This window comes from Amblyomma americanum, chromosome 3 (assembly GCF_052857255.1).
Source record: "Amblyomma americanum isolate KBUSLIRL-KWMA chromosome 3, ASM5285725v1, whole genome shotgun sequence".
NCBI lineage: Eukaryota > Metazoa > Arthropoda > Arachnida > Ixodida > Ixodidae > Amblyomma > Amblyomma americanum.
The window spans coordinates 74399236-74412923 of NC_135499.1; the positions used below are offsets into that span (position 1 = coordinate 74399236).

Consider the following 13688-nt stretch of genomic DNA (forward strand, 5'->3'; position numbering starts at 1 on the left):
TTTATTGCCCTTAAGGACTATGACAGCGCTCACGTTGCCAGCCCCGCAAGTGTCACAGTGAAACTTTATCTTACATAGTGTCAGCCTACTATGGAACACGTTGTCACCCAGCCCTTCCCTAGAGGGCCTCCGTGAGTACGCTTCAGAGCAGACTTGATGACTTGTCCAGAAAGGGTGCCGCACTGAAAGCGTCGTTCTACTAGGGTGTAACACGTTCTCAACCCTGCCTCCCCAGCAGGCCTCCATGAGTGCTCTTCACAGCAGACTGGAGACTCCATGGCTTGTCCAGGTAGGGTGCCGCACTGCAAGTGTCAGTGTGCTAGGGTAACACGTTGTCAACCAAGCCACCCCAAACGCCTCCGTGAGTACGCTCCACAACAGACTCGATCACTTGTCCAGGAAAGGCACCACACTGCAAGCATCAGTCTAGGGTAACACGTTGTCAACTCGGCCACCCGAAAAGGCCTCCGTGAATACGTCTCACTTCAGACTCGATGATTTGTCCAGGAAGTGCGCCGCACCACAAGCGTCACTACTAGGGTAACACATTGTCGTCTCGGCCTCCCCAGAGGTCCTCTGGTAGCAAGCCTCTGAACAGACTCCATTACTTCTCCAGGAATGGCACCACACAGAAAGCACTAGTTTAGGGTAGCACGTTGTCAACCCGGCCACCCCAAAAGGCCTCCGTGAGTACGTCTCACTTCAGACTCGATGACTTGTCCAGGAAAGCCGCCACACTGCAAGATATAAACACACGGAGTTAGCACAGCATGTTATTGCATGTGGTACGGTAGAGCTGGTCGAAGGCTCTGGAGAAATTTCTGCCACATTTTATAGCGGGGCTCTTTGGTGGCATATCGATATTTTTATTCCTTGAGTACCTGAGTACCTGTAAAATGTACTGATCCCCGTTGAAGTCCTATATATTTCAGTCTCGTGCATGGATATGTGGTCACTGCCCTCATCAAGTAGCTGTCTTACCACTTCCAATAAAACTGCTTGCTCCTACATTGTTAATACGCAATTGTCCTCTTCATGAACAATAGTTATTTCCGGGACAATATTTCTCTTCATCCACTTTTCTGCTTTCCCTCCAGAGGTCCTTGATCGCCATTCAAAATCGTCCCCTGGGTTGCCGAACGAGAAATACCACTAGTCCTAAGTTGTTGCCAATAAACTTTTATCCCTAACTCTTCCCTCTCCAGTTCTATACCATAAATACCTCTGAACACGCAGTGCATATTCATGGATAGCCCTAGTATTCCTGCCTGACACCCTTCCTTATTGGGATTTTATCTCTTTTCATGCGAGGACTGTGCTAATCATGGAACTGCTGCGTTTTTTAAGGCTCGTCTACACTCTTAATCGTTTCTTCACACTTCTTGATGATCTAAATTATATTGTCATTTACGCTGCGCTCAACTTTGACAGTTCTGTCAATTCAATCTATGCAGTTAGAGGCTTTTATGCCCTGGCGCTTGTTTCCTGAGAGTTTGCCAGCATTTTGTCTGGATAGCCGGTCACCTACTTCTATTGCGCACTTTTAACAATATCTTTAAGCTTGTTAATATACTTGAACACTAGGTCATCATCATAAAAACTCAAAACAGTCGTTCTCCAGCGAGATCATTAATTCAGTCTCACTAGGTAGGTTTATGATGTTCAACGTCCCTAAGCAACTCAAACGCCGTAGTGGAGGGCTCCAGATAATTTCCATCCCCTGGTTTTCTTCAACGTTCACTAACATCGCATAGCACATTTGTATAGCGTGCGCTAACAGGGCGAACACAGGAAACTCGGAGAAGACAAAAGAAGCGCTTCTTTCGTCTTCTCTAGGTTTCCAGTGTTCGTCCTGTTAGCGCACGCTATGCAATTGAAATGTACCAAATTAACTAGTTAGCCAGAGAAAGTTCTACTACGCATAGTACATACGCCTCTAGCATTTCGTCTCCTTCGAACTGCGACCGTCACGGCCGGAATCAATCCGGCGTCTTTTCGGTCAGCAGCCGAGTACCATGAGCACTGATGCATCGCGGAAGTTAAGAAAATCCCTGTCAGTACAGCGAAAGCACAATATTTTAGCGCCGCCGAGTGGTAATGGCAGCTGAACCTTCCACCACGCCAACCAATAACAGCTTTGTGGCAAGTGCTTAGGATAAACGAATGATTTACAATGAGAGAAATGTGAGGTAGGATCACAGTCAGTTCTTGCCAAAAGACACCGTTTTATTGCTGCCACATGACCGCTCTCAGAGGAAGAAGTAAAGCGACTGCAGATATCTATTCATGCGCGTGCTCATAGGAAGGCTAAAGGAAACCCGCTGGTAGTCCTGGGGGACTTCAAAGCGCATCATACGGCATGGGACTAAAGGTAGAAAGCTTTGGGAAGACATACAATTGCACAGGCTTGTCCTCCTCACAGACCCCGCCCTCACAACAAGGCAAGGGACCAGTGTTTTGGCAGACACTGCGGCGGATCTAATCTTTGTTGTTGATGGAGTCGGGGCTATCGGTGCAATACAAAAGACATGGGCAGTGACCACAAGATCAGAGACCAAGATTACAATGCCTCTTTCTTAGGCTTACGAGATACGAAAACGAATTGTGTTATGTCCCTGGCTAACTTCTTGTTTTGGCAGGCACCCTGTCTCATGCACCTGACATCCAGGATAAGGGGGTTCCAGCAGATGACAATGATGTCGAGGTTCATGCCATCTAGGTCTGCTCCAACTTGGTCAGTGAGAAAACAAGGAAGAAATTGGCTGAAGATACCGCAAATGGCCCAGTTCTCTCAAAGGTCATGAAAGCTCTTATGTACCACCAGCCTCTTACTGGACAGTTCAAGCCCTTTGCCATAGAACTGTCAGTGACAGGTGGCACACTCTTTAAAGGCAGCAAAGTTGTCATACCTCAAGCTCTCCGAGCAAAAATGTTAGACTACATGCAGGACACTAAGGTGTCAATAAATGAACCACATGGATCTTCACTAATTTCACACAAAGACCGACGTATCTTTCCTCTTCCCAGCTTGCTAACCATGCATCGGAAGCTGTAGGCGCCATGCAAAAGTTTTAAGTTCTTTGTTAGGACCACATTCTAGAAGCCTCGCGTATAACTTCTTTCCTGAGAGGAGGTTCAAGGAACAAGAACAGAGTGCACGTAAAGCATAGTATACTAGGCAGCCTTTTTTTCGAGGCTACAGTCCTTTCCCAACTGCAGCTGCCGCGGTGGCTGAGTGGTTACGGCGCTCGGCTGGTGGCCCGAAAAACGCTGGTTCGGTCCCGGCCGCGGCGGTCGAATTTCAATGGAGGCGAAATTGTAGAGGCCCGTGTACTGTGCGATGTCAGTGCACGTTAAAGAACCCCAGGTGGTCGAAATTTCCACAGCCCTTCACTACTACGTCTATCATAGCCTGGGTCGCTTTGGGACCTTAAACCCCATGAAAAATATATACACGAAGATTCAGGGGGCCCCCATGCAGGATTTCTACCCACGTTCCATGTTAATGTAAATCTACCCAAGCAACCAGATAGCCATTTCCAGCTAAAGCTTTCCATATTGCGTGTTTTTTTTCAAACCTTGCGCCTATATGGCTTCAAACCAAGTCGGACAAAAACACCTACTGACGGCAATTCTTTGTTAATCAAGCGTGTCCTATAGACATCTGAACATCAACGGGAACAAGGCATGCTTCCACGACAACCTGTAGTAACCGCAACCCTGTCTACTTCCGTACTAGCCCACACTTCCCCACGGTGATTGTTTTACGCATGGCTCTCCAACCGTAGTGAGTAAATGCCTATTTTCTGGGCTATCCCACCAAACGTTAGTTGTACTCATCCCTCCATAAACCAATTAGGCAGCTCAATATTGATCACAGACTCCCCATTTTCGCTTCTCTCCAACAATTACTTGCTCCGGTCGTCATTCTCTTCCATAGTTCGGAATTTTTTGCACTCCATGCAAACTACGTGCTACAGGCGTTATTGCACAAAAAGTCTTGAATCATGCCCGCCTTCTGTGAAGTTCCAGAAGTGAGAAAAAAACAGCCGTCACCACCGCGCACTGAGCATTGGCAAACGGAGGCTGCTCACCAAAACGAGTGAGTTGCTACCTTTTCATATCAGGTGACATACTATCGACGCGGATGCGCCATCAGGTCCACGGCGAACAATCTGCTTGCCAGACACCATGACTTTCCCGGGGCCCTCTCGAGGGATCACAACTGTATAGTATTATGGCATAACATGGCATGGCGTGGCATGTCGTTATATAGGTTCCATAGTTGATGGCTCCGAGAAATTTCGACCTCCGACAGTCTTAATGAGGCGGCTGTGCTACTGCATAAACACCTCCCACCCTTCTCTCATCAAAAGTTTTGATATACTTGCTTGCTGAGAATGCGTAAAGCACCCTTCAAAAAGGACTTCCTGGCTACATCCCTCATGTGGTGAGGGGGGAGGGGGGGGGCTGTAAGATATACAGGCCCCGACTGCCGGAAGACCTGCCACAGATTGGAAGCCGGACCTGTGGCAGTAGTTACAATAATACTGCATCACTTCCAACGATAAGCCCACACGAGACGGCATTTACAAAGGCGTATCCACAGTCGTCTGAGCCTGCTATGAGGGCAACGAAAGCTCAGAGTACGAAGCGATGGCTTTTGCGCTGGACATTTATCTTCAAAGTGTATGTGCGAGCACCAAGCTTTTAGAAGCCGTCGCCTCCTGGCCACAGCTTTCTCTTCACTGCGAAAGTGTTTTCGGACGGATCGCCGCAGCCGCGGCAAACGTTGAATCGCAAACCTCATTCGTTAGGCCCTGTTTGTTTCCCAGCGTTCCCAGTGCCGGCGTTTTGCCAGAATACTTCCAGGCATGAATAATGGGCTCGAGAGAAAATGTAGTACATATCTCGATCCCCACAAATCATCTGAATAATCATGAGCGCCTTAAGACTGCATCCACTGCAGGACAAACACCTCGCCCATTGACCTCCAGTTAACCCTTTCCAAAGACTATGTTCTGGCTAATTTCATCGCTAGTCCCAGCCTCAAAATGTGTCCATGTCTCCAGTTTGCGCATGCATTTTTTCCTGAAGCTTGAACTAACAAGCTCAGGTACAGTTACTGAATAACTCAGCTGCCGTGAATATTTCGGAATGAATTCCTACTTGTCGCTACAGTGCTTGACTGTAGTACAATCGATTAGATGCACCCCCTACCGAGCAAGTTTCGCTGCATATGGGCCATTCAATGACACTCCAACCTTTATCATAATGTGACAGCCATCTAACACAAAAATTTCAGCATGCACACTTCCGACTCCATACGCATGAGAATTCCAAAACATTGAAGTGCCCGGTCATGTTGCGCTGCAAGATAACTGAGCTTGACTATGACTGCGAGCCATCAGTGGGTTTGTGTGTCTGCGTCCGTGCATGTGTGTGTGTAAGAAAATTCCCATTTTCCGATTATTTCCTTCCTTTTTCTTTCTATGCATACTTTGTACAAACTATGCACAACTTACATTAGGTTACTTAATAAGTGCGGAGTCATGCTACGTAGAAGAATAGGACATGAGTCACGACGCGGACGCCAGCTTTGGTGCTTATGCGGACATATGCTTTTGCAATAAAAAGAGCTCCAAATTGACAGAGCGTGCATAAGACATGCAACAAGCAAGAAACCCCTCAATATTTTTGTTATAGCTGGCCAGAATAATTTCTCCGCGACGAATGCGGCGTTTGAAACACGAGTGACTACACAGCATCCACAACGTCCCACGAAGCATTGCTTTAAAGGGAACAGCACAAACACAGGACAAAGAGAGGAACGTCCAACACAGGCGCAGTTTTTTTTTTGCTAGCGCCGAGAGCAATTTCTGCAAATAAGTGCCTACCATTTGCTGCCAGGTTCGTCGCTCGGAGATGATTACACGCAAAGGAGAAGCTTATTTGTGGGTTTTTGAAGTGAAGAAGGCATTCAAAGTCAGCCCTTTGCAATTCTTTATATTTGATGCCAACTTTTTCCAAGCCTCCTTTCCGGCACAGTGCCTCAGCTTCTGCTTTTTCCTTATTTAGGGCTCTTCCTATGACCTGTTCAAAATTCTCTCCTAGTGCCTGTTTAGCCTTTTGGGAGTACGTCTCATTGGCTGCGACGATGAATCCGCCTTCCTTGTTGTTCGTTCCTCTCTTCGTTTTGTGTTCGCGCTGTTCTCTTTTTCAGCAATGTTATACCAACTAGCCCGCAACAACAATCTCGTAAGCATTGCTTCAACAGAGGTTCGGCAACTTTTTCTCTAGAAACCCAGGCCCACGTATCCTGGCCCAGGCCCACCAGATTCCTTTCAGGTTCTTAGATTTTCATGTCATGCAATTCAACGCAGTTTTCAGTTCAGTCCTGCACTGGTGCGCACTTCAACGCACTCCCATGAATGCATAAGAAAATCACTGGAAACACTTGAACTATAGGAGTTATTTCCAAATGAGAGGATAGAGGCACACCTATATCTTCTAGTCAGTGGCTGACAATGAAAGCCTATCCGCGTAGCACACATACGCAATTGCAGTGCGGAGATAGCTTCCTAGGAAATTCAAGTGATTGCTTTCTTACAATGGTAAATGCTGTCGCCACGGAGGTCCCTTCAGGCCCACAGCAACCGCTTTCGTGAAGCAGACTCGATGACTCATCCGTGCCCACTCCGGACGCAAGCACTGCATGGTTGCGACAAAGCCGATGGAGCAGGGTACTGGCTCCTGAAGAACCTTGACAACTGGGCAATACAACAGCTCGCGAAGCATAAAACGCATGAGAGCAGTTTGATCGCTACGCGGACCGCACGCCTTTAAGACCCATGCGCACTTAAATCTCTCATCTAATGGGCACATAGGTGTTCGGCGTAACACGGACTCAATACCGGACTTGATGATGGGCGCAGTGCAGGGTGGGTACGCAACTCACGCGTGGTGTGGCATGTGCCACTGGCAACTGGGGAGCAACCTTGCATCCAAGGAGGCCACATGGGTGTGGCTGATAAATATAAATAGGGAGTCCTAGCTGAGCGATTCTAACAGCGTTGTTCAGAGTCGCATATTCAAGTGAATGGTATTTTTTTCATTTCGCTAACAAAAAATTATTAATTAGCTGACTATTTCAAATATTGGCTTCAGATATAGATTCAATTCACGAGTTGTAGACAGTCTTGAAAAACAATTGGCTAAAATAATTAAACCAAGCTGCCATTTACACAACTAAGTTTATTCGCATTAAAAAAACTCTTTCGAAACAAGAAAACTACCATGGCACAATACAAATCCTGGTGCATCTTTGTCACCCAGTGCACATTCTAAACACTGACGGGGGTAGCCCTCCACAGAAAAGCGTATTCTGCTCGTGCAGATGCGTCCTCGTACGCTTAAATAGCACCAGTGTCACGTGATAGCTCTTTTTTTCATGGGTTGTTTTAAAGCTCGCTAGACAGACTGAGTAAACGGTACCCTAGTTGCCAATTATGTGTGCGACTGTTCAAGCCGACCTAAAACTTCCGCATTGGCCCCTTATTCCTGCCACCAACCTAGATCATGCGATCAACAAATCCACTCAGTTTAGTACATTTTATATATCATTTTATATATTTAGTACATTTTATATGTCATACATCATATATTATACCAGTGTATATATGACGTTAATTTCTCAATGAACATTCACAACTCAGTTGCTAAATATTGCCGGGTAATTAGTTCCGAATAATATCGCATTCTACTCTTACATAAAATTTTTTTCTCGAGCGACCATTGCGCGGCACACGGATTTCTCAAAGATGAAAGAGCTAACTCGCGAAGTCATCAATTAATGCTAGTCGGGTTCAACTTCACTGCCCGCTGGCTGTCTTCCTGACCGTTTTATTCAATGTAGAGGCTTCTAAAGTGGCTCAGTTTTATAGTTTTGCACGGACAATCTAGGAACCTCTCTAGAGAGACAAAGCAGAGTCTTCACTACTTTTTTCTTGACAGCAGGCAGTATTGAAAACGAGAAAAACTTCTGTTATGAGTGGGCTATTCATGGCTATCGCAAACGTCATCAATCACGAATTAGCTTCTCCAGAGATGCTCGACACATGAAATTCAAGGCAATCATTGCAGTTAACACTGCACTGGATACACGATGCTACATGTTTCCGGCTCCCAGAGTGGGGTGGACAGTGAACACATGTCTCGATGACAGGTTACATTCTTGAATAGCACGTAAAGACCATTGATACTTAACTGCTGTATGTGTTAGCTAACTACCATGAATTAAAGCATGGTAACAATTGTGACTGCAACAACTTCAAAAAGTGCTAACTTTCAATCATTCAATAACGAAATTATGAGGTAAACTCTAGCAATGTGAATTTGTCACGTAAGTGGCCCAACACTACTGTAACAATTGTAACAGTAACTGTAGCACTTTCTGCAAGTGTTAACCTTGCTATCATGCTGTAACGAAAATATTAAGCAAACTCCAGTAATGTGAAGATGTCACGCAAGTGGCCCCACACAGTCAAACCTCGCAATCTTGAAATCTTTATCAAATTTAGACCCGAGTTAAGGCAACAGTTTCTTGCGGATTCTTACCGTCTGGCACAGGAACCGGCAGTGACGCAGAAGCGCTCACCTCGGTGGGCCTCTTTCTCCTCCGCCGCCATTGGGCTTATGTTCGGGACGGAAAACGTAGCTTGGAAGCGGGACGTGTGGGCGGTCTTTCCCTGCAGCCCAATGGACGATGACGTCAGCATGTGGTGCAAGATGAACCAATCGCACTACACACTGTCCTCGGATCAAGTCACACATCAGCACAGCAGTCAGAACAAATCCTGACGGTGAGGTTTGAACGGCAGCAAGTGCTTACCGTTTAAAAACTGCATGTTTACACATCAATTTCTTTACATAATAGGCGCAGACCCAAACTGATAATAAACGGAGCAGTCTCAATACGTGCTTTAAGCTCCGCTCCCGCATCATTGTCTCAAAGAAAAATTTAACCCTCGACGAAGAAGTGATTTCTTTGGCGAGCATAACTAAAGTATGAGGCAAACCTGAGGATTGTGAATGTATCACATAAGTGGCCAAACACTTTAGAACCTCACAACCCTGAAATATCAAATCATGTGACATTTCGAAGACATTGTGCACCTCCGATGAGACAAATCGAGATATCAAATATCAATCCCGTGAGCCTGATGCTTTGATGCTTTGATAAGTGCTCAAACATCAACAACAAGTTTTGCTTCACACAGGATAAAAGGGGCAAAGTTTACTGAGAACCGTTATTCACTATGGCTTGCTGCATAGCCACAAGGTGCTGGGGCATAGAAAAAATGGCTTCCATTCAATAAAAGCTTTGCCCTGAAGAACCACTGAGATTAGATTTCTCATGTTCGAAGAGCCACACATTTGCAATCACTGCATTATGCGCTATATGGCATCTTATGCAAACTCTACGCTTCTCAAAATTAAACACAGTGCATCCATTCCTTCTCACACAGTGTGATTCTCAATGTGGAGCATTATGTAAGGCACCCACCATAAAAATAGCCCTACTGCCCGCAGGGTGATGTTTTTCTTCCAAGAAGGAACAAAAGCCAAAGCAGTCTGATTCCAGTCTTATGGAAACGTTGAAAGAGCGGAGCAAAATGCAGTGCAAATTTGGAAATTGACCCCTTCATTTTATTTTTCACAGCTACCGAAATTTTAAAGTATTACCCTCTATGCTAACATAACGTTCAATAAATATGATAACACCAGCTGAAACACAGAAAAACTGAAGGAAATGTTCGAAATCTCACATTTTGTCTTAACACACAGGGCAAAATGAGAGCGGAGGCGCCAAACTGAGACGCCATTCCAAAGTCAAACTGTTACGGCTCCTTAAAATGAATGCATGTGACGGTGGCTCCATGGACATCCATTTAGACCACCTTAACAAGCCTATTCGAATGAGAGACTGAACCCAAAGAGAACTCGCCGCCGCTTTGTTCTATGGCCCACTATAGTCATGGCATTTTTATAGCCAGTCACCGGATTATGCGGTATTTTTTTCCATTCTTATCATCGCAACATCTCTCATTTCAACAGTTCTTTGTGTTTCGCTCAGCCCCGTTAATGAACATGCACCTTGGTACGACTCAAAATGCGTCAACAGAAGGTTTTTTTATGTGATTTCAGACCAAGCGAAGAGAGTTTGATCATTATAAGAAAGTGCTGTACAAATAGTTCTTCATAACCATCGAACGACTGTGGCAACGAGGTTCTAAAAATTTTTTATGTAGGTCTTTCCTTTGATCATCAATCCGCCTCACTATGCCCACTGCATGTCAAAGACTCTCCCATGTCTCTCCAATTAACCCTGTCCTTCGTCAGCTGCGCCCAACCAACGCTTGCAAACTCCTTTATCTCATCCGCCCACCTAACCTTCTGCCGCCCTCTCCTACGCTTGCCTTCTCTTGGAATTCAGTGCGTTACTGTTCAAGACGAGCGGTTATCATGCCTTCGAATTGCATACCCCGTCATATCCCATTTCTTTTTCTTGATTTCGACTTGAAAGTTATTAACCCGCGTAGCAGAATCATTCTTTTACTGCTTGTCCATCATGCGCATCGAGTAGTTAAGCCTGCCATTAAGATGCAATGGGGGATGTTTTTGACGAGCAAAGAACTTAATAGCAAAACAATGCAAGCCTGCACAGGAAATATTTGCAGCATACTGATTGTTGTAATCAAACAATTTCGTTCATAAACCTTGAAAATATGCTTGTTCCCTCACCTAGTCCGGCCGCTTCATATGCACTCACTGTAAGTTATTTAATTCATGACCCCGGCACTGTTCGCAACTGTTTAGAGTTTTCTACCTCTTCTCCGCTTGTACCTCGTCTTATCCTATGGAACAGGAAAATATGGGCAGAACATAAATTGGCAAAAATATCTCTCATGAGACCATGCAAACAGTCACAGGGTAACGTTCTGGAACAACTGTAGGCTGCTGCCTAAATATTCATCGACTCTCAAATTATTCTGCTAAAAAAAAGCGCTGACTAATTGTAACAAAAAAACAACAATTACGTCTAATCTATGAAGCAAGGTCCCTTGGCCTTCACAGTACTGAAAATGTGGTATGAAGAATTTTGCGTAATTTTCTCCAAGTCCAGGATTCTTAGGCATCAATTTAGGCTGTAAGGAAAGCGTTGAATATTGCCCTGGTTTCTGTTACGCAAATTTTGTAAGTAATGCTCCATTCTTCAGATGTGTAGCAAAATCTCTTTAGAGCCTGTTTGATTCTCACCACATTAAATTAAATGCAACCAAACGTCAAGACACAATTTTCAGAGCAGCGAAGAAAAAGACTATTGGCAAATTTCGGTGAATTTATGAATTGATGGATTTGAAACGCTTGGCGTCGTTTTGCACAATCAATATTGTGCTATTCTCACGTGAACAGTATTTTACCTATACTCCCTCGAGTAGTAGGCCATTTACATCATCGCATACTCTAAGCGATATTTAATCCGGTCCTTCCGGGTGCGAACTGCTTTGTGACAGTCATTAGTCTGTTAAGGGTTGTCCTTTTTTATGCTCATAGCTTTCGGGAACACATGCAGTCGAGTACCTCGTGATGGCCGAGCGCGCGAGCCTGCCTCATTTAATCGTGTCTAATTGTGCACGTTCACAGAAATTCCACTGCTAGAGTCAACGATGTGCACAAAGTAACATTCTGACCATATCACAAAATGCAAGTCAAATGGATTTCCACTAACAGATGATCTCTTGTAAATGCTCGCCCGGATGTTTCATGGGTCTCTCAAAATGATGTTTGATATTGGGACCATTTGTGGATATCCTCTAAATATATCTCGTTCCCTGGGCTGATCCGATCAGCAGCGAGCTGTAGTCCTCGCAAGCGGGCGGCACACTCGTAAGGAGAGCCACTTCCAAGCACAAAATAAACTAAAATGCGCCGACCGCAGCACGGACACGACTGTCTAGCAGCTTCTTGATGCGCGCACGGACGACCTATGTCCAATAATCTTGCAGTGTCATCCCAACCTGCCCACCGGACACTCAGCAAACAGCCCAGTGTGGCAGGTGGCAGTTAAGGTAATGATTGGTTACTCGGGAAGAATTCGGGGTGATCAAGGCCCATCGCAGTGAAGATGTGCCATCGCAGGCCAGTGCAACATTACTTAACCTTTCACCTTTGGCTCTGGTTTATGGTTTAGATAGAGGTAGTGGTTTATGGTTTATGGGGGTTTAACTTCCCAAAGCGACTCAGGCTATGAGGGACGCCGCAGTGAAGGACTCCGGAAATTTCTACCACTTGGCGTTTTTAACGTGCAGTGAGACCGCACAGTACACGGGTTTCTAGAATTTGTCCCCTATTGAAATTCGACCGCTGCGACCGGAATTGAACCCGCGTCTTTCGGGCCAGCAGTCGGGCGCCATAAGCACTGTGCAACCGCCGCGGCTCCACCTTAATTCGGAGCCTCGTCATACCCTTAAGGTTGAGCGGCTTCTGTGGCTCAGTGGTTATGGCGCAAGCTTGAGTGTATGACGCGGCAGCGTGATGGTTTAGTTCATATATATGCACAATGTCATTATCTACATTCATAGATCCCTGCGCAATCGCGCTTCGTTCCTTTTTCTCTATCTCGCTTGTGCCTCTCGAGTCTGTTCCTCGGGTTCCAACCGCATGCGCGCCGCCCCCACATCCGCCCGCGAACGAGAAAGGCTCCAAATCCGATCGGCCCCGGCTACGTGCCGTGCTCGGGCTCTTTCACGCCAGCTGCATCGTGAAGCGCGATTTCGGTGGCCCAGAACGGCGCGCTCGGCTGCCGCGCTGCCTCCTTTGCTTCGGCGCTACGCCTGCTTCCTTCGAGCTGTTTCCAGCGACAACTTCGCAGAAAAACTGCGGTGTTGTGGAAGTCGGAAAGCGAAAGAGAGAGAGAGAGAGTGAAAAGGGGGAACCTCCTTAGGAATGCAGCCACCGTAGACTTTGAGCAGCAGGGCAAACCTTTTAAAAAATGATGTATCATAAGCTTTTGTGCACTGAAGAATAAAAGGCCCTTGATCCAGATGAATCTGGCTTTCGAGAACAAAGAGCCACGGCGGATTATCTGGTTACACATGGCAATCAAATTCAAAGAACCGTCCTTCAAAAGCTGCGTGCCAATATCCTTTGATATGAGAACAGCCTGCCATAGACCTCCTGGCTCTTTCTCACTCAGTAAATGGAGATGCCGTGAGTATAGTGGGTCACCTTACCTTGTATATCTGGATTTCCTTTTGTTCCTGGATCTGCAGTCGACTCAGAGGTGGCAACTGAAAAAGAGGAAATATGCAGTGCAGCATGGCAAGGTCTGTGCGCATGCACGAATGAGGGGAATTCTTTTACTGATTGTTTATCATGCGCATCGAATAGTTAAGAGTGTCATGAAGGACCAATAGGGCACATTTTTGATGATAGCAAAGATTAGCAAAAAAAAGCAAGCCTGCAAAGGAAAGATCTGTGGATATATTGATTATTATAGAATAAGCTATGCAGAATAGACTCAAGCCTTCATCCTACCTCCCTCAACAACTGGCTCGCTGCCAAAACCAAACCCTGCATCTCTATTCTTCAGCCGTTCATCCAAAACATCCATAAGGTGTTGGGAG

At 45.8% G+C, this 13688-nt stretch overlaps 1 protein-coding gene across 1 annotated transcript in view; it reads right to left on the bottom strand.

The window, feature by feature from the left end:
- Nucleotides 1-13688, bottom strand: part of LOC144123070 (uncharacterized) — a 16423-nt gene continuing 2735 nt past the window's right edge. Inside the window, exons 3-6 of the mRNA XM_077655975.1 lie at nt 13296-13352; nt 8657-8747; nt 6611-6711; nt 1-737 (exon numbers count right to left, since the gene is read on the bottom strand). Of these exons, the coding sequence (XP_077512101.1) occupies nt 660-737; nt 6611-6711; nt 8657-8747; nt 13296-13352 (327 nt within the window). The 3' untranslated portion in view covers nt 1-659. The remainder of the gene's footprint in view (nt 738-6610; nt 6712-8656; nt 8748-13295; nt 13353-13688) is intronic.